The sequence below is a fragment of the Chenopodium album genome, chromosome 11, assembly GCF_948465745.1.
Source record: "Chenopodium album chromosome 11, dcCheAlbu1.1, whole genome shotgun sequence".
Lineage (NCBI taxonomy): Eukaryota > Viridiplantae > Streptophyta > Magnoliopsida > Caryophyllales > Amaranthaceae > Chenopodium > Chenopodium album.
This window is the reverse complement of record NC_137844.1, coordinates 22,664,086-22,691,195: the sequence shown is the minus strand read 5'-3', so window position 1 is coordinate 22,691,195 and position 27,110 is coordinate 22,664,086. Positions and strand designations below refer to the sequence as shown.

The 27,110-nt window shown below is 34.6% G+C and overlaps 2 protein-coding genes across 3 annotated transcripts in view; one reads left to right on the top strand and one right to left on the bottom strand.

Moving 5' to 3' along the window:
- The window catches only part of LOC145568740 (cyanidin 3-O-galactoside 2''-O-xylosyltransferase FGGT1-like), a 31,997-nt gene extending 19,369 nt beyond the window's left edge, over positions 1-12,628 (top strand). The window contains exon 2 of the mRNA XM_081628158.1: positions 12,016-12,628. Coding sequence (XP_081484284.1) covers positions 12,016-12,509 — 494 coding nt within the window. The 3' untranslated portion in view covers positions 12,510-12,628. The remainder of the gene's footprint in view (positions 1-12,015) is intronic.
- A 638-nt stretch (positions 12,629-13,266) lies between these two features.
- LOC145568739 (uncharacterized) lies at positions 13,267-25,071 on the bottom strand. 2 transcript variants are annotated; one of them, XM_081628156.1, is made up of 15 exons: positions 24,742-25,071; positions 21,102-21,195; positions 20,478-20,597; positions 19,569-19,634; positions 19,390-19,491; positions 19,044-19,127; positions 18,825-18,943; positions 18,627-18,728; positions 17,978-18,094; positions 16,106-16,171; positions 15,885-15,951; positions 15,075-15,128; positions 14,864-14,953; positions 13,940-13,978; positions 13,267-13,696 (listed from the first exon to the last, which is right to left on the bottom strand). In XM_081628156.1, the coding sequence occupies exons 2-15, from the start codon at positions 21,144-21,146 to the stop codon at positions 13,580-13,582; spliced, it is 1,188 nt and encodes a 395-aa protein (XP_081484282.1). In that variant the 5' UTR covers positions 21,147-21,195; positions 24,742-25,071; the 3' UTR covers positions 13,267-13,579. The 2 variants fall into 2 exon arrangements, with proteins under 2 accessions (XP_081484282.1, XP_081484283.1); XM_081628157.1 differs by lacking the exon at positions 24,742-25,071 and having other exon boundaries at positions 19,569-19,647.
- Positions 25,072-27,110: the final 2,039 nt, after the last annotated feature.

Below are 27,110 nucleotides of genomic sequence, written 5' to 3'. Positions count from 1 at the left end.
CATCGAGGCAAGTGATTCACAATTTTTTTATGTCCCTCATGACATATATCTGCTAGCTTTGAAGCAATGACTAGAATTTTCTCACTCTGACCTATACAAAAATTGAAATTGATGAGGTTATAAAGGAGATGGGGGCGTTAAAAGCTCCTGGCCCCGATGATTTTCAGGCTCTCTTTTATCAGAAGAATAGGGATATAGTAGCGCAAACTGTGTATGATACTCTCATCCCTATTCTTGAAGGAAAATGCATTCCTCTGAGATTTAATGAAACATTCATTGCTCTTCTTCCCAAGGTTGACCAACCCGAAATCCTGAATTGGCTTCGCAATTTAGGCCAATTGATTATGCAATGTAGCATATAAAATTGTCACCAAAGTGATTATTCATTGCTTCAAACCAGTCTTTGTAGGAGTTTATAGGTACTACGCAGCGAAATAAACATGAATCATATTCATATAGTACCTAATCCAAGGATCTAATGCATAACACATAAAGCACAAATAATCGTACCTTTGAAGCGTGATTCCACGTGCGATCGAGCAAGAACAAAGGGAGATAAAGAACCCCAAGCGTGATTCCTCTACTTGGTCCACGGGCACAAGTTAAACCTCCACTAATGCTAGTTAGTCGTGATTGAACGCTTCAATCATCCTTCGACGGAGAAGAGAGACACGAGCTAACCACAAACCACCACGACGAACACCACGAGCCACCATGAGGGGCGCCGCACGTACGGACGTGAAGGGGAGAGAAGAGGGCCGTGAGTGAGGAGAGTGTTTTAGGGTTTTGGGATTGGTTGCCTTAATGTCAAAATTCACAGTGTGTGAATTATGACTACTTCATCACAAACCCTAGGCATGGTTCTTATTTATAGATCTCATCTCTAAATAAGAGCCCATGTCAAAAGCCCAAAACCCTTATCCAAAACACACTACTCTAGCCCAACACTCTACATGGTATGTCATAATCTCATGAGGCCCATTAATGGGCCTCTTACTTGTTTAACCCAATACCCTTGTGTGTGACCTCATAGGATCCATTCTATAAGGCTTTGGGCTATTTAACTAACCCAAAGATCAATTATCATATCTAGCACCAGATATTGACGACCCTATAGAATGAACTTATTATCTCCATAATAGTGATCCTTGATATATCTAGTAATTGCACTTATCGAAGACATAATTCCTTCAATCTCCCACTTGTCTGAGACAAGTGCGCAATATTCAAATTCCTTAAGTCATTTTGTGTCGATTTGATAATATGATTGCATCTTATGTAATCTATATTAATCTACAAATCATTTCTTGAAATCCGAGTTAGAATTACAAAACAAATGGTTACTATATAACACATTTGAGCACGGCCATGCATTTTCTGAATTCTCCCTCTTCAAGAGGCCAAAACATGACACATTCCTAATTTAATAGGTAGACTCTATCCAATCTTGTGGCAACCAAAGCTCCCACTCAATTCATGAAGTGACCGGGAAACATCCTTTATAATCCCCATTTACGGCAAGACGTTTGAATGTACCACAGTCAAAACAATCATTGAATAGAATCAGTGTTCCACTCATGTCAAAGGAATCCACTAATATATCCGGAAGTTCTATACTTGAACTTCAAAGTAGGTCTATAGTTCGATCATGCATCATTCATGCATATCCATGTGATTGACCGAGCATCACTACGCTCCTATAGCCCATGAAACTGCGCTATCCAATCAATCTTAACATGCTAGTCCATTATTAGAAATCATTTATCTCCAGTTTAATGATTCCGAACTAGGAACTTAAATAATATGTGGATTTTGTTCACCTGTGGGGTTTCATACACCAGGTCTCTATCTGATAGATAACCTGATGAGCCCATCAATCCATAATTATTTTGGACATTTTATTTAATCTTGAAACCACGATCAAATAAGATTGAAACTTTGTTTCAATTGATAAACATAATTCTGCAAGCTAATGTATTTACTTTTGTAATATACTTTCTCAAAACATACACAACTAAAATTACATAACTTGCTTCAATCCAAGAACCTTAGCATGACTTTCATACCTTGGTCATGGAAGGGGTTTTGTAAGTAGAGTTCATGAGACATTCTCATAAACATGAACTTTGCAATTTCTAAATCTTATAATCATTTTCATCTCCATACACTAATAATTTTCCTTCGCCCTTTCGCAAGGAACTTTGGAATTTCTAATTTGTATTCCAACGTTACATTGAATTTCGATTGAAATCTATCATCACTTGTTCTTTAAAACACGTGAATCAAATGGATAAGTATAGTCCATGACATGCATGATGCGTCCTTTGCAAATTGCATAAGGATCATCACTCAAAATCTTAATTTCATCAACCTTTCTTAAAGTATTGAATCATTAAGCAATGTGCCATGTTACATGGTATTGAAACTCTTTTCAATATAATGTTGAACCCTATAAGAATCTTATCATTATAAGTTTCTTAACCAAACTCAAACATGCTTCGAGACCTGTCTATATAGATCTTGAATCCCAAATGTACTCATCTTCTTCTTCAAGGTTTTCATACAAAATGCAATAGCCATTACTTGATCCTTCATTAATTGCTCTTTGTACTGGGCCAAGAAGACTTCATAGCTCCCACTAAACATCTTGTACATACAAGACCTTTTCTTCATTTTACAAGAACATCAAACGATTTGATTAACTCGCAAAATTAAGAACATTAACTCCCTGATGCTAACTACAATCCATTATGGATCTTTTAGGCATCCCTAGGATTATTGGATCTCCAAACTTTTGATTGTATCATATACAAATCTTCTTTCATGAACAATTTCAAGAAAGTGTTTTGAAACCCATCTACCAAATCTTATAAGGTAGAAATCACTAAGTATCTTTAATAGATCTTTGCAACATGTAAAGGTTTCATCGTAATCATAGTCATACTATGAATTAGTTGAATCCTTTAACAAGTCTTTGCTTTAGTTGGAAAACATTTTTCTTTCTTGTCTGCTTTGCTTAGAATTGGTTTCACCTAATTTAGGCAAATTATTCAAGTGTCATACGCTTGCTTACAGACTTAGAATCTATATTAGATTTCATGGTTTTTAAACCACTTGGAGTCATAACTTGTCAAATCATCTTTATTACTTGCATAATCATCATGTTCCAAAATAAATATTTTAGAACTCTTAGTCATTATGAAATCATATTTCTTTGGCTAAGTTTTACATATGCTAGTCATCATTGTGGGTTTGATGCAACAATTGAAACTCATACAACAACTTTGTTTAGTTTTCAATGAGAAACGACAATAGAGGATGTGCACTTGGAATGTACTACCTTCGACACATGGTTATTAATCCCATTACACATAATGAGACCACGCGTTGTCATTTGTAACATGAGGTGAATCATGCTCATATTGTTGCTGTTATTCGATAACTTCTCAAATTTCTTCGAGATTTTCGAAATCACTTTTCTTGAACTCTTTCAAGGCTCTCGAACTTTTCGAGATTCCCACTTGCCTTTTAGGGAGGCATATTTAGCATAGGGTGAACCAACCATGGTTTTGAACCATGTTTGTTTGTTGCTTTTCTCGAACTCTTTCGAGATTTACACTACTCCCACTTGACCTTTTGGAACAATTTCCATAAGGGCACCTACTTGAGCAACAAACATTTTGTGCTAAGTATGGTTGTGTAGTAGTACCCCGTGCTTTATATAGGAATAGAACGTGCATTAAACGTTTTAATACAAATTTTATTCCTTATTTTGTAGAAAGACTTTATAAGAACTTTTCTCATCCATATCACATATGAAGTCTTTGCTACTTTTGATTTGACGTATGTAGTTTTGTTTAGTTTTGAGCTTATCTTAAAAGTATATCCCTTGAACAATGGTTGGAAGATAGGGTACTTTCATCCGTTATCAAAATATATCTCATATAGATTGATAGCTCCCTTCATAAACACTTCACAAGGTTTTCTTTCGGATTTTGTTGTAAAACGTTTTCACAACTCTTGGATGTTTATCAAGGTCTTGGCTTAAATTCTCATTATTACGATCATATCGCAATACTTTGAATGTGTTGCCAATCATGTCTCGACTTAAAATTTCCACAATTACAATCATATTGTAGTATAATCATTATCTTGTCAAGTTGATACTGAACTTCATACTGAACATTTTGAACTTTTCAAAATCTTCACTTCCATGCTTCAACTAAGCATAAGTAGTGATCGTATCACAAATGAAGTTTCGTTGTCCGTCTCTAGCCTTTGAACCTTTGGTTTTCTTACATCGATATGTATTCGACCTCGAGTTCACATCATCATTTCTCTAAATGGTGACTTAGTCATAATTTCAAATTAGAATGTAAATTACATATATCAATAGATTCATAATCTAATGATATTGAAAGTCCATCCCTTTGGATCTTCCGCATGCAATTTTCATTTTCATTCGAATTAATTGACATATTAGAGACAGTTTATATATATAGAAATTGTTTAATTATGTCTATCATATAGAATTTTAAACCTATTTAGCAATTCAAAACACATTATGACTCAAAGAAGCATAGAATAACATTTATTCCACGTTTTGAATCTTCGATGTTTAGTCATTACTAATCATTGAATGGTGTTTTGATAATGGCAAGAATGAATAACATTTATTAAATTCTAGCCAATACTAAGGTAAGGTGAAATATAGATTCTACTTGTAAGTTGCAACTTTTGCTTCCAAACTTATAGATTTATTCCTCCTTTAGCTAATTTCTTCCTTTAGTTCAACCAAATTGTGCAATGAGTGATCTAAACAAGACATCATATGTCCAAGAAGTAGCAATATGCTAAATCAATTTCTATAATATAATTCTTAAATTGGAACATTTCCATTCTTTTATCTTCCAACTATATGAGGTAGTATCTAATCAATTGGAATAGATCCATTTAATTAGAAACATTTGTTGTTCATAACAATTTTTAGCATGTAAGTAGTTCTAGGTTTGAGAAGTAGCAACTTGTTTGCATTTCTTGGCCTAAAACATCTTAATGCAATCCTCATATATTCCTAAACCTTTCCATTTGAGCCACTTAGAACATTTCTCTTAGGTTCAAAATGATACTTTGCTCAACTATTTTAAGCACTTTTCATGATTTTGCTAAGTCTATTCTATCATTATTTATATTTGAGTTTAATCAAGCATTAAACTCTATATAAAATAGATAAAGAATACTATCATTTGATCAACTTTTGATCATAGAGATTTCCAATCACTTTCTCATATTCAATCATATTGAAGATAAGAGATTTTATTGGACTTGTACACTTGTCTTTTGAGGGATTGTACCTCTCATCTCATTATATCCCTTGAAACATTTATCAAAATGAAGATGTGTTGTTATTTTACTCAAACATTTTGAATAAAACCAACCTTAGACATGTGACATGAATTTCTAAAACTTGCCTTTTAGAACAATCTTAGCAAAATTGGAATATAGGTTTATGGATTATCTTTTAAACCTTTTGAGAACGTTTCTCAACTTTATTTTCAATCGAGGAGATTATATATAATAATAAAATTAGAACGACATGTTACTAATAAGTAAACGCAAAATTCAATTATGTTTATTAAATTTAAAGTACCATAAGTGAATTAAATTGGTAACTTTAAAGCATTTTATTCAATATTTAAATGATCCCTATTGAATAAAATGATTCCAAGATCCTTTATTTGTGCAATAATTAACCGGACTGAGGCCCTGCCATCAACCATTACATTTTCAAGGTGAGTAAACTCTTTACTGATTACAACTCTTTGTAATTCTTGGTTGAATAATTAATCCATCACATGTTTAATTATTACTCTTAGCTTCAAGGTTCTAAACTGATCTTTAGGTAACCTTGTTGAATATAACCAATTAAAAGTGTAGTTATGCGGTCCTACCCCCACTTCCCCAAGATATATTATGATGCTTTGCTGAGGCCGACCCATCACAAACGATCAAGGTTTTCGTCGGGTTTTTAATTGGGAAAGCTGTATCAATATTTCTGGGATCTAGATTTATTATGTTGTGATTGTATAGTGAACTCTAGCGCATCATCAAGCAACATAAATAAACCTAAACATGCATAATCTACTAATGCAATAAAACATGACATAGTATGGCCCCTTAATCCTAAGAGAAAAAACTAATAAAGTAAAATGCTCCCACTTGGATCTTCATGGATCTCATCCATCTTGCTCCAATGGGCCTTCACTTCATTGGCCTTTGGATCAATTGCAACCTGTAATTTTATTCTATTCTATCTACTACTTAAATAAAATAAAATAAATTACAAAAAATACTCAACGGTACGCAGACCGTATTTAGATTACAAAAATACATCACGATGCGCAGATCGTATTTTAGAATCTATGGGCCATACTAGTCTATATATAGCAATAAACAATATCATATATTATAAAGTGCCATATAATAAATCACTCATCATGCTTTCCTAAACTACAACATCGAATGTCTATAATAAAGGAAACATGACTATAAATATCTCATATTTTAATTAATTACTGTAATTAGATAATATTATATATTAATCATGACCAATTATAAAATATCATATATTTTAATTTAGGTATGAGATAGAATCAAATCTTATTTGAAAATATGGAATATAAATCATATTTATTTTCCATGATTATCCTAACTAATTTAGGAATTCTATCCTAATTACTTGCCAATCACATATTTTAAATCAATTATATCCAAAAATAATTATGGGATAATCACATTATTTAAATCAATTATTATCCTTTTGGAATATGCTCAGAATATCCTAACAAATCTTATCCATAATTAACCACTTTAATTTAGGATAATTACCAATTTAACAACTTAAATATGGATAATATCAAATATAACAACTTTTGAATATTTGATTTTATCCTAAAATAAAAGATTTTATCTAAATAAAACCAATTTTATAAAAGATCATATTTTCAAAATATTTTAACTTATCCAAAATAAAACTGATTTTATCCCAAAATAATTTATAATTATCTTGAAATAATTTTTTTTTTTTTTTTTTTTTTTTTTTTTTTTGAAAAACGTGCGCCAGCCACCGTGGTGTGGCCAGCCGAAGCCAGCCACGGTGGCCGTACACCGCAGGGTGTACGCTGCTGCCAGCGGCACACAGCAGTAGCAGCAGCGCCGCGCAACTGCTGCACGGTGCTGTTGTTGCTGCACTTCGCTGACCCGACCTGCTGCCCCATCCCACCCCTCCCTCCGGACCACTTGCAGCGGCAGCCGCCGTGGCTGCGCCACCCAGTCGCGGTTGCCGCTGCTAAAACCCTTTTATATTTTTTTTTTGTTTGTTAATTTCAATTTTAATCAACAACTTTTGTAAAAATCATGTGGTCCATGATAAATTAAAACATAACTTTTATGATAATTCATCCAATTAAAATTAAATTCACAATCTAATTTTAAAACTAGGGTTCTTCATGAATTTTAATCCCCAATTCAAATTAACTCTTAAATTAAATAATTTGATCATAAAAAATTCATAATTTATCATGAAATCAAATAGATTAAAATCATGAAGCATGAGACTATCAAAATTATTCAAAACCAAAACACAAAATCAAAATTTTAGGGTTTAGGGTTTCGAAATTTTTGAATCTAGGGTTAGGGTTTTCGAATAAATTCGAATAAAATAGGGCAAAATTCGGATCTCTTCATGGCTATTTGAGCATAATTAAATCTCATTTAATCGATTCCAAAAGTTTAATCATATTAAATATAATAATCGAACCATAATTAAATATTCTCCCTCCTAATTGAATTAAAATTGTGGATTATCAAAGAATTATTGGCAATATGCGTAAATGCAATAGGCTAACTGATACCACTGTAGGAGTTTATAGGTACTACGCAGCGAAATAAACATGAATCATATTCATATAGTACCTAATCCAAGGATCTAATGCATAACACATAAAGCACAAATAATCGTACCTTTGAAGCGTGATTCCACGTGCGATCGAGCAAGAACAAAGGGAGATAAAGAACCCCAAGCGTGATTCCTCTACTTGGTCCACGGGCACAAGTTAAACCTCCACTAATGCTAGTTAGTCGTGATTGAACGCTTCAATCATCCTTCGACGGAGAAGAGAGACACGAGCTAACCACAAACCACCACGACGAACACCACGAGCCACCATGAGGGGCGCCGCACGTACGGACGTGAAGGGGAGAGAAGAGGGCCGTGAGTGAGGAGAGTGTTTTAGGGTTTTGGGATTGGTTGCCTTAATGTCAAAATTCACAGTGTGTGAATTATGACTACTTCATCACAAACCCTAGGCATGGTTCTTATTTATAGATCTCATCTCTAAATAAGAGCCCATGTCAAAAGCCCAAAACCCTTATCCAAAACACACTACTCTAGCCCAACACTCTACATGGTATGTCATAATCTCATGAGGCCCATTAATGGGCCTCTTACTTGTTTAACCCAATACCCTTGTGTGTGACCTCATAGGATCCATTCTATAAGGCTTTGGGCTATTTAACTAACCCAAAGATCAATTATCATATCTAGCACCAGATATTGACGACCCTATAGAATGAACTTATTATCTCCATAATAGTGATCCTTGATATATCTAGTAATTGCACTTATCGAAGACATAATTCCTTCAGTCTTGCCTTTTCTTATTTCAAATACTCGAGCAAGTTTTGTGTCGGGCCGTCAAATAAATGACAACGTATTCATTATTTAAGAGGTTTTACACACTATGAGGAGGAAGCAAGGGGCTAAGGGATACATGGCTATAAAGATTGATTTCGAGAAAGCCTATGATCGTCTTTGTTGGTCTTTTATTCGTGACACTCTTGTGCTACTGAACTTGCTTATCACTATGATTGATATTATCATAGATTGCATTACTACTGCTTCTCTTCGAGTTCTTTGGAATGGTGAACCTTCTCAAAGTTTCAAACCGAGTAGGAGGATTTGGCAAGGAGATCCTCTCTTCTCCTACCTCTTTGTAATGTGCATTGAGCGATTTTATCAAATCATCGAAGAGGCTATTTCTCATGGCCATTCAAAACCCATTAGAGAAAGTCGAGATGGTCCTACTTTGTCAAATTTATTTTTTTGCCAATGACATTGTTCTTTTTGCGGAATAATCAAGCTGATTTGATTTGTACATGCCTAAATCGCTTTTGCATTGCCTTGGGTCAAAAGGTAAGTTTACCTAAATCTCGATTGTATTTTTCAAAGAATGTTGCTATCTCTAACCAGGAGGAAATATGATCGACTTTGGGGATGGAAGCTACTACTTACTTGGGGTTGTACTTAGGGATGCCTACTCTTACTAGTAGAGTCACTAGAGAGACTTACAGCCACCTTTGCGAAAAAATTGACCAAAGGCTTAGTGGTTGGAAGTCAAAATATTTATCCTTGGTTGGTCGTATCACCCTTGCTAAATCTACATTTTCTACTATGTCCTTCTATTCTATGCAATCAGCCAAAATTCCTGGAACCATATGTGAGGATATTGATAAGAAAACAAGAGATTTATTTGGGTTGGAAGCGAGGATCAAAAGAAAATTCATCTTCTCTCGTGGGAAGTATTGCAAAAACAAAAAGAATTAGGCGGTGTGAGAATCACATCCGCAAAGCAAGCCAATGTGGCTTTTCTTACTAAGTTGGGTTGGAGGATTTTTAATTAACCGAACCTAACTCCTTGTGGTCACGTGTTCTTAGAACAAAGTATTGAAAGGGTTAATGTGATGTTGATATGTTCGAACTGAAACAAGGAATGTTAAATGTGTGGAGCGGCATAACTAAAAATGCTAAGCTATGGAGCAAGGGTATGCGCACAGCAATTGGCAATAGAGCTCACACTCTTTTTTGGGATCATCTTTAGGCTATTGACAAGCCCTTAAGTGATTTGGATAATGCTCCTATCCCCATGGAATTAGCATGGGCAACTGTGGAAGAAATGTGGGAAGTGAATCATGGGTGGAGATGGAATATTTTTGCTCCATTTTGAGATTCAGATACATTGAAGCTAATCCAAAACCATGAGGTTAGAGCAGATTCGAATGTAGGCGATTTAATTTATTGGAAGAGTGATTTAAAGGGCAAATTCCATTAAATTTGTTCTTTATATCATGCGCCATGAAATGGATGTTCTTGATGAAGAATGTTGGAATCTTGTGTGGAAGGCCCTTGTTCAGCAATGTGTGCGTGTGTTCCTATGGCTGGCTTGCCATGACAGGATCCTTGGGAACCAAAACAGGTTCAAAAGGCAACTAACGTGACCCATAGTGCTTTATTTGTGGTCACTAGGAGTAGAGCACTCTCCATATCTTACGTGATTGCCCTGCAGCTAAGCAAGTCCGGCGCTTAGTTTTCACCCGAACTCTGTCTCGTGGATTCTTACAAGGGTCTCTGAAATATTGGATTTCCCATAATCTAAAAGATTCTAGTCAAATGATCAAGGGTGGCTTACACTCTTTGGCACAATTGTTTGGTAGGTGTGGAGGTGGAGTAACTGTTATGTTTTAAACAGAAGAGATGAAATCCCTATTGATATAGGGGCCTTTATTTGTATAAAAAAAGATGAGGTATTTCGCAGCTTAACTAGTCAAGAAGATGCTCCTTATTACAAGCAAGTGAAGCAGCAGCAACATATCTCGTGGTAGGCTCCTAGTTGCGGATGGTGTGTGCTTAATTGCGATGGTGCTACTAAAGGGTGCCCAGGGCTAGCAGGGGGTGGAGGGATCATTAGACATCACAAAGAAAATCTCATACATTTCTGGGTTCTCTGCTAATTTTGGTCGTTGTGCAGCCTTTAGAGCTGAAGTCTTAGCTCTAACTCGAGGCCTAGCTAAAAACATGTAGATTGAGCGGTTAGAAGTGCAATTAGATAATCTTGCATGCATTCAAATCCTAAGGCAGGGGAAAGCTCCAAATGGTGAGAAAGTGCATGAGTTAAATCGAGCTTGGGGATGCTAAATAATGACAGTTGGGAAGTCAAAGTAGATTATATTTATCGTGAAGGAAATTGCGCGGCAGATTGGTTGGCCAATCTCAGAGTCTCTTAAGACACGTATTTTAAAATTCTTAATTTTATTCCTTTACGTCTTAGTAGTATTTTAGCGGAGGATGTTAGGGGAGTGGCTTTCCCTCGCCTAATACCTACGTAGTTTTTTCTGTTTTGTTTCTTGTTTATTTGTTTTTTTTTGCTTTCTTTTTGCTTTTCTTGTTTTTCTTGGCTTTGCCTCATTTGAATAAGAAAAAAAAAAGTTTTTAAAATTTTAAATTTTGATTGTTGACAATTTAAAGTCATTGATGTTTTTTCCCCTTGTGTAGGTTTTTTTTTTTTTTTTTCTTTTTTTTTAAATACTATATAAGTTATTGGATAAAATAATTGTCTAAAATGCCCCAATCTAATAATAATTGAATAAGGATATTTATGTAATATTAAGTATATAATAGAGATTTGTTTAAAAAAAGGGGGGTTTAGTTGATGAGCAAATGGAGTTATTTTGACGTATGTGAATTATATAAATGAGAAAATAGGGTTACTCTATTAAATAAGTGCAATTATTCTTTCATTAGTTACAAACAAAGTATAAGGGTTACTTTTATTGCTTGATATTACTTGTATAATAAATTTGGGTTACTTTCATGGACAAAAGAGTTACTTATATGAGTAAATGAGTTAAAAAAGCCTATTCTGTATACACCCGGGTTATTTGCTCATTAATTAATGTATGAGCAACAATTAATGAGAAAATTACCAGGGTGTACGGTACACTCAGGTATGACAAATTTTATACAAATAAATATAGATTACTCTTCCTGTCATCCAATATATATATATATATATATATATATATATATATATATATAGTATTTTAATTACTTTTATAAACCAATGTCACTACACACAAGGTTCACTTCTTGAAATTACGGTATAAATCAATGTCCTGCAGGCAAGCCATTTCTGGCGGCCTTGAAACCTCCTAAGGGTTCCGAGACAGTAGAATCAGCTTTTCCAATAGGATTCGAGGACAGAATAAGAGGAAGGGGAATCATACATGGTGGTTGGGTGCAACAACAATTGATCTTGCAGCATCCTTCGGTGGGATGTTTCATAACTCACTGTGGGATCGGGTCTCTATCCGAAGCCATGGGAAGCCAATGTCAAGTGGTGTTGATGCCTCAAGCTGTCGACCAGTTTGTAAATGCGAGACAAATGAGTTTAGAGTTGAAGATAGGAGTCGAGGTTGAGCCAAGAGAGGATGATGGTTTTTTCACTAAGGAAGCCGTCCAAAAGGCGATATCCATGGTGATGGATGAAGGAAGTGAAGTTGGTGCAGAAGTTAAGGCCAACCATGCTAAATGGAGAGAGTTCATTTTAAAGGATGGTTTAGAAGACTCTTACATCAGTAGCTTCATTCAGAGTTTACAACAAATGCTTGAATAAACTTAGTATACGTAGTATATTCTATTGTTTTCAGAATGTACCACGTATTACCATGTACTTTGTTTCAAGAAACTCGGTTATAGCAAACAAAAAAGGAATAGTATTACATTAACTGTATTTTCCCTTAAAAATAATTTTTCCTTAAAATGTTATTCGTTAATACAAACTAAGCCTATGTGTGAGAAACGCTGATGATATGCTTAATAAATGAGGCTTTGAGTTTTGCTACTAAGTAATACGAAGGATGGTGTTGCAAAGCAACATCTCCACTTCTCCAGGCTTTTACTAAAATTGACATTTGTAGATTCTGAACTCTAACCATTTTCGAAGGTGGTCATGGCACACCACCAGGTTTTACTCAAGCCAGCATAATAAAGGAACGTTGTAAGGTCAATGACATTATGGCGCACAATGCGTGTATAAGTGTATACTCTCAAATTCGACGGATCATGGCAAAAGCAAACTAGCCGGAAAGAGCTGGCCTTGGGTATTCATTGCACTGGGTTATTTAGAATTGGCCTTGGATAAGAGCTGGCCGACTATTATAATATGTTAATGTTCATATCACCAATGCAATTAGCTATTATCTTAGGTTATTTTAACTTATGTTATCTTATTTTATCATACCTTATTAAAATTTATAAACTCATATCTTATTCGAACTAATGCATCCATACATTATCTTATTTGAACTTATTAATCCTATTCAATCAAAGCTACGTTCTTGCACAAGAGGGAAACACTATATTGTCTGAAGTTACAAGAAAAAAATTTCTCTTCCATACATAGAAAATATGATTTACATCTTTGAAATCAATAAAGAATCAAAAATAAGCTTGGATTACAAAAGGATTCCTAGATGCCAAGTGCCTAACCCCTGTAGACCATTTAGATTCTAATATACATGGCCGATTATATGTAAGTAAATAATGCACGGCCCGAGAAAGGATGGCACAGCACAAATATGTATAATCTTGCAATTCTTGATTGTTCTGCAAAACTATTCATATACATTTGTAGATTTGTATGGCTGTCATTGTATGAACAGTATGTATCTCAAAATTGACTCATCAGTTGCTTTGTTGATCAGTTTGTTTGTACACGTCAATCCAACACTTAGAATTCTTCACTGCATCATTCCATCTTTGACTGAACACCTGCATTTCGATGAATGACTGTTTCCGCACCTACAATTTATGAACAATCTCTGTATTACTATATACACTAGAGAGCAATGTAGGGAAAATATTTTCTAGTTACAGTGGGAATCTGATTTAAAAATTTTTATCAATGGAGTAGTTCTACAAAACAACAAACTGTTATGTTATAAGAAGATCAAAATGATGCTCTCAGACATAATTAGCAAACGATTTAATAGAATCCATAAATTGTACTTGACAGGATGAGATGATGAACACGAGAAAACTTACAGCAGGTCTATTATCAACTCTTAGGGTCTCAGATGATTCCTGCAAATCAAAAAGATGAACTGATTGTAAGAAGGGTGGATTTGATCAGCAGAACAAGAACAATAATATGAAGATTCACCAGCCACTAAATAAATAGTCGTTGCATAAATCATGTACTCACCAAAGTGGTGCTACTAATCCAAAATGGAGATATTATTGAAATAAATTGAGAACAATGCCTTAGCTATCTCTCCCTTGATTTTTAAGCATGCATTCATTGCAATGTTAAACAATTCGAGTAGAGATTCCTAACAGTAGTAGTCAAGAATGTCTATGTTATCCAAGAACTACCAAGTGGGCAAGCAAATAGGCATAAAAATGCAATTAAAACTATTGTAAGGAAATATATATTACTTCAATAAAATCCCAAAAAGATCTTCAAAGTGAAGCAATTTTGGATTTCTTATGCATGCAGCTATGCAATTACATATTTTAAGTGATGGGTTTTGTACACAAAAAAAAAAAAAAAAGAAAAAAAAGAGAGAGAGAGAGAGAGAGAGAGAGAGAGAGAGAAATGATGCTTACAACATCGGAGTAGATCTATAAAAAAAAAATGTTAGCTTACAAGAGGCACAAATTGATGTAACATAAAAAACGAGATTGGTTGAACAATTGATAGTAAAATATAATCAGGTATATATGGTCAGTGCAAGAAAAAGAGAGAGATCAATGATCAAGTGAACAATGTTATGCCATTTAGTTTAGTAACTGAAAAAAAAAAAAAAAAAAAAAAAAAAAAAAAAAAAAAAATTCAAAGCATAAACATACCCAAGTAATCTCATTACTCTAAAATGAAGACAAACTGCAGTTAGAAGCAGCAAAATTGCTTTCATATTTGCAATAATTTGAGCAATAACTGCAAACAATAATAAACAGAGTACGTACCTTGATTCGGTCCAAGACTCCAAGCGTGGGAATTCCAAGATGAACAACGTACTCGGAATCCACAACACCAACTTTCTTCGTTCTATCACCCTGAAATACATACCCAATATAATCAGCAAGCAAGCGACAGTAATTTAGTGAAAATCAAGTAAAAACTGAAAAGAAATTTGTTAAATGGGAGGAGGTATGGGTGATGGAGAAAATCGGTTACCTGTGCACAATAACCAAGCTGTCTATCCAAGCCCCAAGCATGTATCAGATCATTCTGCACGGTATAAAAGTTATGTTTTAGTTCATTACCGGAAAAAAAACTAGATGGGGTATTAAAACAACCCTGCCACCTATAGATTTAATCACCTCAATTTTATGTTGTAGATCACAATTTATCTCTTCCAAGAAAAGCAATATTGTGTTTAAAAGTATAATTAGAGAATCTCAAACAATAAGTATTTATTATTGGAACTTGGACTGCAACATAATATTTTTCAAGCTACAACAATTTAAAACTAGCAAAGAAAAAAAATATAAAAAGAAAACATTAAACTTTGAAATGCATGTGTTAAACTTCAAATTAAACCTTGTATTTATATTCTTTCAAACATGTAGGTAACTTGTTTAAGATACAACATTGTGCAAACTACTCGCCCTTTTTAGCTCTCCAATGGTAAGCTAGTAGCTATATATTTTTATTTTAAAGCAAGAAAGTGTTACTATTTACTATTGGTGTTATACCCACAGAGAATCTAAAAGCACTGATAAATGATATGATATTTTTTAGCATCTTGATTTAGATGTGCTCGTTAAATTTTTTGTTCATAACTATAATCTTAGTTTATATATTGGTCTTACTCCCACAGCAAGTCTAAAAGCACTGATAAATGATATGATATTTTTTAGCATCTTGATTTAGATGTGCTCGTTAAATTTTTTGTTCATAACTATAATCTTGATTTATATATTGTATCAGCAGAATTTGCTAATTCCCCTACGCAGAAATTTGGTATTCCAGCAGAAAGCATACCTGGACCATGTACCATACACATCGCCAAGCTGCTTTTGAGAAGGCTGGTGCCATCATTTCCACCCAGCTGCATCAGCAATTTCAAAAATAATAAACTTAGTAAAAAATCTTTGCACTTCCTCATCAAAAATGCAAAAGCAATTCATTTTTCATTTAACACTACAAGCTGATACTAATAGTTGCATTCATAGTTGCCAAATTGCATAACCCAATAAGATTACCCTGTGCATGGCGGAGCTGTGCTGTTATCGTCACACCTTCCGCTTCCTTTTGTTTTGTAATATCTCCTGCTCACAAAGGAAATAATTTAGACTCAATGTATAACCAACCTAAGCATAATGTACACCATCCTCATTTTTACACTTGACCAATGAGGCAAACTGGTATAAACATTAGCATCCATCTGCCACATTGGTGTAAAAGTTAGCAACATGTTAAACAATAACAAACGCCCCCCCCCCCCCCCCCAAAAAAAAAATCAAAATCTACTTTTTCGCTTCGCTATTATTCACCCTTTTTTTTCCCAAAAAATTTCTTTAGTTTTTTTTTTTTTTTTTCTTTAATTATTTTCTTTCATTTTGTGTGTTGTAAAACTTACTATTTCCCTTTATTTCTACTTACTTCTATCACATTCGATGCAGAATGCAAGCTTGATTATGCTCTACAATTCCCATTAATATTATCTGTATAGATGTTGGATCAGGGAATTGGTGTTGCAGAAGTGGAGGCAGAGACGATGGGTATGGGTGATGGAAATGGTAAAGTTGTAGTGCAGAGAAATCTGTCTGTCTTTCTTCCCACCGATAAACCGAAATTCCAGAGGTGTTGTGACTTTGGAGAAACACAAATGCAGTACGATTACTCTTAAAAATTAAACCAGTAGTTGATACACTTTCTAGTCAAAGAGGCAAAGGCATTCATTTCACAAGATTCTTCAACCAAACAAATGATATCTAATTCTAGAGTGGACTAGCCTAATAGGCCAAAACAATAGTATAAACCCAGTTATGACAAGGCAAAGTTGTGAAAATCGAAATCAATTTAGAGATACCAAAAGGGAAAAAGATGAAACTTTCTAAGAAATGAAGAGAACTTATATTAATAATGAATTGCAGCATGATAAAACCTAATAGGCCCCTGAAGTCAAGAATCCCATTACTCACATAATGTTTTATGATGAAGAGAAATTTATTTTGAAGCCTTTGGATTATAAGAGGATGACCTTAGAAATTAAGAGCTCCTTCTCAGCATCACTTGAAATGGAAAACATTGTCAGTGGATAACATATCCAACTACCTTGCCACAAATTCTATTACAGGTTTCCTTTACTATGGAGCTCAACCTCTAGAAGTATATTTTGACAAATGGAAAAAGGTTTTTTCAGCTTAGGTAATTGTATAAACTATTTTAATTTGAAACATAAAAGGCATGTAAATAAAGATTCTCGAACGTTGTGGACTTGAAAGGTATTACACTTGTTGCAAATATTTTAATAATGATAGCATAGCTCAAAATAGAGGCTAAGCTTTTGAAAATTACAGGGGATTCAATGTATCATTTTGGAACTAAGGCTTTGTTGTTGTTAATGTTGTTGTATAGGGAATATAATTCACACTTTGTGGGATAGGAGGATAACAACAGATTTTTGAAATATATAGGATGTAAAAGCAAACAAAATGGGTGGATATTAGATTAAAAGAGCGATGCATAGCAAATGCATACAGTCCACTACTCCAGTAAAAATATAGTTCTAGTGTAGCAATTTATAATTATCTATACCTATGTGTCACCAATGAATTGTTGACAAGAATGACAACGTTTACACTTATGTGGCAAATGTATCCTAACTTTTTACCTATGTGGCTCATTGGCCTATTACAATTTGAACCAAACTTGCACACACAGGCTAAGATACAATCCAAAGCTTACAGCTTTATGACTATACAAATGGAAATTTTTAACGAGTTGGTCTAAAAATGCAGAGAATTGAGTCAAAAATATTGGAATATTCATAACTGTAGTAGTGATTAAACTTTTGACAGGTCAGATTGATGAGAATGAGAACTATTCTATAAACATGCTGCAAAATATACCTGTGCAATCTTTCTTTCTTCCTGCGAACAGTAATAGATTGATGAACCACTGATTTAACAGGATCAAGTGCTGGTTGTGATATCTCTAGTCCTACACTTTTTATAATGTTGATGTACCTGTAATAAATTTGAAAACACTTATTTACCTAAGTAAACTCGGTCCAACATCTCAGTAACCAGAATTAAGATCAGCCATCTGTCAGAAAAAGATCAAAATGCAATAGGTATACAGTAGCTACTCGCTGATAAAACTCTCTCTTTTCTGCTTCTGCAATCCCCCTCCACCCCCCCCCCCCCTCCTTCCTCTCTTGCCAAACTCCCCTAACATTTGAAAATGAAGAAATTTTTTGATCAGAAATACCATCTCATAGATGTCTCACAGCCTTATGGTGCCTACGATCAGCTTCGTGTGAGAACTGGCTAAAAGAACTTAGCAATTTTTACTACCACTTTTATGCGTTTATAGCCTGCTTGGATCCTACATACACATTTCAAGAGAAAAGAATCCTATGTCCTACATGCTTTCTTTCAGAAAAATATTCTTACCAACAAAACTTATACAGAGTACAACTGAGAGATATCAGTCCAAAAGGAAGTCATATGTTCTGCAATAAAACAAAAGCAGGATACATAAAAAAGTTAAGATTACCTTTGTGGATTGAAATTTGCTACATCAAGGTCCTCATCCCAAAGGAAAATATAGTCGTACTCTGCCACAATATCTGGATGCAAAAAACGCTTGGCAAACCACCTACACCACAAAAATATACGCAAGTAGTGGCCTGTCTCAAACTTTCTGAACATAGCATACACCAGTAAAACAGAATTTATTGAGCATGAGAGTTACCATTTTGTTTGGTTCTTAGCAGAAACATGTATCACTTGATTATTCCACTTAAAATCACTCCATTGATCCACAATGCCATCATAATGAAAGAGCATTATGACAAAGCCGCTGGAAAGAAACTGGACGAGTATAATAAGCTTATAAGCATTAAAGAGGAGCACAACAAACAGCAAGTAGCAGAGAACATAAAAAGAGGCCAGAGCATAAGCATTTACATACCTTCTCGACTATTTTATTTACTATCTCCTTTTGCTTTGCTCCCACTGCAATTGCCAACATGTTCAAAGAAGGCTTCAGCTTCTCCTGAAATACACGTATCATGCAGTTTAGCACACAAACTTGCAACATCAAATCGTATACGGTGATATCTTTTAGTTCAATTAGATATAGTCTTAAGGTCAGTTCAAACACTTTGACAATATGGGACTCAAGTTAGCAAATAATAACTAGATGACCATGACTTTCTCAGGTCAAACTGACAACTACTAGACCTAGATTAACATAAATCAGAGGAAACTGTACATGCACCATAGTTAGAGCCTATGACGTAATTGAAACTGCATACCTTGACTAAGTCAGAATCCCATAATGGTCGCAATTCCAAGTTGGATGTCTGGACAACAATTCCCTCTGGTAATGCCTCACTTCCTGGAGGCCTACATCGATTCTAACAAAACGAACTACTTCAATAACATAAACTTTAAGGATTCAATTAGCTAAAAGTTAAATAATCAATCAACTTACCCTGCAGAAACTAGATTTTGGACTATGTGCAGTGCCCATCACTTCCATTGGCCATTTTGATATTCTCTGCAATGAGTGACTTAACAATTACCATAAGTAAATATGAAATTATGCACCTTCAAACTATATATCATTTAACCAATAACCATTAAATCAATAGTAGGCTGAAATACAAAGAAGCCTATGAGAGAGAATTTAAGCTCATACTAGATAAAACATAGACCACAAGTCAAACCATTAACATAAAATCCATTTTTGGTAGTTGTGTATTGTGACATATTAACATATTTCATTGACTGCATAAAATTTTGTGGGACTGATCACAATACAGGGCCGTCTAATAATATCTTCCACAATAACAATCTGTCTTCCGCTCTAAGGACGGTAGTTGCGAAAATATTAGCATAATTCACTTTTATGGCAATACTCAATCTAGAAAATTGAAATTAAAAATTTTAATCAGCAGCATTTCGGTTAATTAGAATTTCCCAACATATGTATGTGAATTGAATATAGTCATTGTATCAAACATTTAAGTATCTACCATTTCAAAAAATCAAATAACAAACTTTAATAAGCAATAGTATTCATGCTAAAATTCCAAACACCTCCCAAGTTCCAAGTCCCAAATCCAAGCATAATTCGTCTAGTCTAGGGGTCTTGATTATCAATTTTCCGGTTTTCAATCCGGCCCAGTCTACACTACACCGCGATTGTACAACTTAAAGTACCATCCATCATAGACTTTTGTGATATATCCTCAACTTTAACAAGCATACAAATTACACAATTCCTTAAAGTTAAAAAAAAAAAATGACTTTTTAACTTTGATCACTTCATGAAAAAGTGCAAATTGCTAATACATTGAATGCAAATAAGAAATCAATTATTGGTAAAGAAGATACTTACTTCTCTGTAATCCTCTGCAATTAAAGCACTTCCAATGAAGTAAGTTACACATATTAGAGACAATCCTATAATAACTTTGTACAAATACAATCTGTTCTTTGTATCCGTGAATGCCGAAATCTGAAAGTTTTTTTGAAAAAATAAAAAATTACATTAACATAATTAAATAAACAACCATCAGAAAAAATAACAATGACATAAAATATAGTAGTAATATTCATTTTAAACAATTTTTTTTTTTTGGAGAAAAACTAGCTGATTTTCATTGTGCTACAAACAAAATTCTGAAACAAAAACCCATTAAAATGATAAAATTATGGTAGTATAATACAATTAAAAAACCAAAACAAAAATAAAAAGGGAGAAACAAAATTATGTTAAAAAAAAAAAAAAAAAAAGTGAGCAGAATAAGCAAAAATTGAGGGAAATTTTTGTTAGAAAATTCTGAGCTCTAAAAAAAAAAAAGAAAGAAAAAAAGCGGTTTGCCAAACTTCGTACATACAGTTATTTTAGAAATTGCCAACAGTGAATAAATGATTAAAAAAAAAACCCAAATATTTAGTTGAAAAAAAAAAAAAAAGTAGAGAAAGCAAGAAATTAGAATATTCAGAAGAAAAAACTTACAGAAAAGGGGGAATTCATGATAGAAGAAGATAAGAACATGTACATGAAAGTTCCTTTTTAAGGCACACTTTATTGGACTACGATTTTGGTTAAGTGTCGCGGTTGTTGCATAAATTGAGACAAAATATGCACCGCGTATGCTAAATCCGGTCTAGTAAAAGACAAATAAATCAAACGGCCCACAAGCCGTCGATACTGCTCTGGATCAGAAAAGAAAGAGGACTCTGATTTCGCTAGAGTATGATTCTGCGCAATAGGAGTACCTGCCGGACGAGCACCTAGCAAACCAGACTCTGCAATAATGTCAAGTGTATATTTCCGTTGACATAAAAATATGCCTTCCGGACTACGAGCAACCTCAACACCAAGAAAATACTTCAAAACACCCAAATCTTTCATATGAAAACAGTCACTCAAGTATGACTTGAATGTTGAAATCGCAGAAGAATCATTACCAGAAATTATCAAATCATCAACATACACCAGAACACTAAGTTGTATAGACCCAGATTGCAGAGTAAAGAGAGAATAGTCAGAGTACGATTGCACAAATCCGTACCTTTTCAGAGAGGCGGCCAATTTAGAATACCAACAACGAGGTGCTTGTCGAAGACCATACAATGACTTCAGAAGACGACACACCATACCAGGTTGAGAGCCATGAAATCCAGGGGGAAGCTTCATATAAACTTCCTCATCAAGATCACCATGTAGAAATGCATTGTGGACATCCATCTGATGCAATTCCCAATTCTTTGCAGCAGCGACAGCAAGAAAAGCACGAACAGTGACCATTTTAGCGACGGGAGCAAAAGTCTCATTGTAATCAATACCCTCAACCTGATGATTACCAAAGATAACCAGACGAGCCTTTAATCTCTCAAGTGTGCCATCAGAATTAAGTTTGACCTTGTAAACCCATCGACACCCAAGAGCTTTCTTACCAGGAGGCAATTTTTCCATTACCCAAGTGCCATTTTTTTCTAATGCATCAATTTCTGTTTGCATAGCCGCTTTCCACCCCTCATCCTGCATTGCCTCCTTGAAATTACGAGGCTCAACCATCGTATCAACAGCTGCAATAAATACACGGTGTCGCACAGAAAATTTATCACAATTCACAAAATGTGCTAAAGGATAGGGAGTACCTGAGGAGCATGGAGTAGACGGTGAACCAGAAGTGATAGATGGACTCGGAACAGAAATAGTATGTGCAACATAATCCCGATGCCAACCCGGGGGATGTCTGTGCCGTTGACCACGATCAAGATCAAGAGATGATTCAGAGGAGAGACTCGGATCAGCAGCCTCCGAGGCAAAAGCAGTACTAGAGGGCACAAAAGGTGCAGTAGTGTGAGGAGCATGGGGGGTAGCACATGTAGTGGCAGGGGTGCTCGGTGCGTGTGGTGAATCGGGGTCAATAGAGGATTCACCGACCTCCAACACATTTTCCAAATCATCCAAAAAATCATGATCAACTACCACATTGTCATGTGACACACCCTCGGTACCCACATTAGCATCAAGAGAGTCACTAGTAGACACAAAGGGGAATTCATTCTCATAGAACTTGACATCACGTGAGATAAAAATTTCTCCAGTTTCAAAATCATATAACTTCCAACCCTTCTTGCCATGAGGATAACCCACAAACACACATTTCCTACTCCTAGGAGCAAATTTGTCACCCTTAGCTTTTTGATTATGAGCGAAGCAAAGACACCCGAAAACACGTAATGTATCAAAATCAGGTTGTTTGCCAAAAAGCATTTCATATGGAGTTTTCTTATCAAGTAGAAGAGAAGGAGTGCGATTAATAACATAAACCGCCCCAAGAATACACTCACCCCACAAATCAATTGGCAAATTGCCTTGAAACATCAATGCTCTACCAACATTCAATATATGTTGGTGTTTACGCTCTACCCGACCATTTTGTTGAGGAGTACCGACACAAGAGGTTTGAAAGAGAATGCCATGTTCATCAAAATAGGGAAGCATGTGTTTGAATTCAGTTCCATTATCACTCCGTACACACTTAACAGTAACATCAAATTGATTTTTAACCATAGCAAAGAAAGAACAGAAAGAAGAATAAACTTCAGTTTTATCAGTCAGCAAATAAACCCAAACACCTCTTGAAAAATCATCTACTATAGTTAAAAAATAATGAGCACCACAAGTAGAAGCCGTCTTATACGGTCCCCACAAATCACAATGTATCATTTCAAGAATACGACTAGCACGACTATCACTATCAGGAAAACTGGCTCGGGTTTGTTTTGCGAGAGGACAAATTTCACATGCTTTATGTAAACACTTAGGAGCAGAACTACCTCGAATAGCAGGAATCATTTTGACAATTTTCTCCGACGGATGCCCCAAACGACGATGCCACAACTCGAATGTAGAAATGGCCGGACCTGTGAGAGCACATACTTTTGGGAGACGCCGGAAATAATATAGTCCATCTATCCGTTCACCGCCACCAATTAAGCTCCCCGAGGATTGATCCTGTATAGCACAAAGAGAATTAGTGAATCGGACAAAGCAATTAGAGTCATCAATCAACTTAGACACAGAAATCAAGTTGCAATTCAATTGCGGAACAAATAAAACATGTTCGAGAGTAATGCCATCCGCCAAGGCAACACGACCCTCTTTAGTAGCCATGGCCTTAGCACCATCGGGAAGACCAACGGGACAAGAGATAATAGAATGAGCATCTTGTAAAAAATTGTCATTGCCGGTAACATGATGGGATGCACCGGTGTCAATAATCCATGAGAAAGATAGAGAATCACTAGCCATAGAATTCGTAGGAGTATCAAACACACCCAAGATAGAAGAGGCAGTAGTAGTAGTAAACCGAGGAAGAGCAGGACTCCCAGCCTGCTGGGCAGTCCACTCCGCGGCCTGGCTGCGGCTGGGAGGGCTGTCCCGCGGCTGGGTCGCGGAGTGCTCTGGTTGGTAGGTTGTCGCAGCCTGCTGGGCAGTCCACTCCGCGGCCTGGCTGCGGCTGGGAGGGCTGTCCCGCGGGATAACTCTGCGACCTGGCTGATCTTGCGACACAGGGGAAGCAATTGCCGAAGACGAAGAACGGCCTTTACTTCCATATCTGTCCAGCCACCAATCGGGTAGGCCGTGGACAAGAAAGCAAGAATTATAGTCGTGGCCCGATCGATTGCAGTGGGTACAATTGAGAATCGAATTGCGGTTGTCATTCACCATTTTTGAGCAAGAAGAAGAAGTAGTAGTATTATGAGAAGCAGCGCACAGATGGAGAGTAGTAGTATGGGAAGCAACGCACAACAATCGAAGGAGTAAACCAGTAGAATTAGAAAAGGCCCAAAATTTGATTTAGAACAGCAAGAAGATTCGTAGAAATTGCTTGATTAAAAAAAAATCCAGAAATTTGATTGTAGAGATTATGATAGAAATTAATTTAGGGATTAGAATGTAGAAAGTAGAAATTGATTTTAGGGATTAGAATGATTTTGGCTCCGATACCATGTCACGAAAATATTTTCCGTAGTTTCATTAGAGTGTAGAGTAGAGTATTTATACAAGAGATTAGGGCTCAAGAAATAGGCCCGTTAACTATACAATATCAACACTAATTATAGGCCCTAACATTAAGGGAATTGAATAGAGAAAGGCAGGCCAGAAAAGTAAAGTAAAGAATATTCAAAAGTTGTAGGATAATTCAATTGAATTGGATAACTAATTATGCTTCTTTTTCTTGTTTGTCTTTACGAATAAGCAACAGCAAGGAATAAATTGGTTCTCAGACAAACAAGAATTATGTTTGTAACTTCATTTCGGTGAGCAGCGGAGGCTTGCCGGCGGTGCTGGTTGCTGTTTGAATGATTGATTATGATGATGGTGGAGGTGGGATTGCGTCGTGGGTATGAACACAGAGAAAATGGGAGTTATGTTGTGTAAATGGGAGTTATTATGAGTACGACTGTTTTCAGCTTACTGTACTAAATTGGATTGTTCCGTGACTTGTGTTATTTATGGTAAAACTAGTATTTAGCCCATGATATGCACGAGTTAAATTTTTTGCCAAAATGTTAATTAGTATGGATTCAATAGTACATTGAAAATTCTCTGTGGTTGGGAATTAAAGTAAAATGTTTATGAATACAAAAATGGTATATAGTAGTAAAATAATGAAAGATTAATAGTAAAAATAATGATGTTGTTTCATTTTTTCATTTTTTCACGTAAAAAAGATACATGAAGATATACTTAATAAGAATTAACTATCTCCTACTCTATATAAGAAGTTGATAGAACCAACTAAGAGACACGAGTGAACAATTATTTTTAAAAGAAACTAATTTCATTAGTTGTAGAAGATAATTACAAAATAAAAGTGACTCTTAGTGAAATGACATGCAATAAATGAAAGAATAGAAAATTAAAGGAAAAAAATTAGAATAAAAGTGTACCAATAAGAATGGGACACGTGGCAGCTTATATTGTTTGCAAAAGTTCATGTTATTAAATATTAGTATAAATAAAGATTATACAGAGTACAAAGGAGTACGTTTAACAAGAGCAAGAGATTGATGTTTTGAATTCATGAACTAATTAGTGATCTGCACGGCCGATTTTTTTTTTTTTTTTTTTCTGTGTGTGTGTGTATTTATGAACTAATTAGTGAACTAATTTATGTTGGTATAATATTTTTTGCATCTGAAAAATATTTAAATTTTAAGTTTAAAATCCTATGAAGATTTTTATTTTTTCTTGTAATGTTGCTTCCTTATTTGCGTCAATTTATTGGTCTTGTAAAATATTAATCTACTTTAAATGGTGTTAAACATACCAATCAAGACATTCTTCATATTCAATTACATGAACACTAATTAACATGCATTATATCTTTTTTTTCAAAAAATACATGTAATACCCATTCTAAATTATTTGACGCACAAATGATTTAAATAAAACCATCAAACCAATATTCAACCACCTAGCACAAGTAGTGAATAATGAAGAATTTTACACTAACCTCGAGAGCTTTGAGTGAATATTTTTATATTAACTTGACTATGAAGCAAAATCAATCAATAGAATCTCGTATTGAAATATAGCAAATGCTACATATATACACAATCATCGAACCAAAATGCAAATAATAGCATAAAACATATATAGGCCATAATTAATTTGGGGTGATTTGTTATACATGTAAAATATAAGTTAAGCATGCAAAATATATTTACTGCATGCTAAATAAGATTTAGTAAATAAATACTCACCTAGCACATTCTCACCTAGTAAAATGTTTCTCCAAGGCTCCAAGAGGTTTGACCATTATACCGGTTACAAACTAAATGGGTCAAATCAATTTTAAAACATTGAAATTATTGTAATTATTCATCGTTCTAATTGAGCCCAAAATAAATACAATCGGTTACAAAACTAAATTTGGGTGATGAAAATAAATTGAATTATTTATTTTGTAACAACTAATTTAATTATTTGATTTATTTTACCATAAATTCATTTATTATACAATTCATTTTACACATATTTAACTCTTATGTGTAATTGCTTATGTGGCAATTTGATGATGTGGCTAAATAAGAAAAAGAAAGTGACACATGACGATATAACACTCCTTGTCTTTATGTTTTAATAATAAATATTGATATTGATATTGATATTGATTGATTATTAATTTATTAGCTTTGAATAAAATTAATGTGGTGATTTGAAAAAAAACTACTACGTATTTTGAATATGGGATTTTATGACCTTTCAACCCATTTTTTTCTCCTTTCTACAATATAACCAACTTGTATAACTACCAATCAATATTCAATTCAATGGTAAGAATTGTATTCAAAACCATGAGATTGTGTGTTTCACAAAAAAAAAAAAAAAAAAAAAAAAAAAAAAAAAAAAAATACCATGAGGTTGTGGAGTCGATCTCCGTAGCTCCAAGTCCTTAATTTAGGGATGAGAATTACTTTTTCTTTTTTTTGAAAGCCG

Excerpts from the sequence above, each read along its gene's own strand:
- LOC145568739 (XM_081628156.1), bottom strand. The coding sequence starts at position 21,146 with ATGTACATGTTCTTATCTTCTTCTATCATGAATTCCCCCTTTTCT. Across the intron at positions 20,598-21,101 it reads TCATGAATTCCCCCTTTTCT|ATTTCGGCATTCACGGATAC; the intron begins GTAAGTTTTTTC and ends AAAAACTTTCAG. Across the intron at positions 13,697-13,939 it reads GAGTTGATAATAGACCTGCT|GTGCGGAAACAGTCATTCAT; the intron begins GTAAGTTTTCTC and ends CATAAATTGTAG.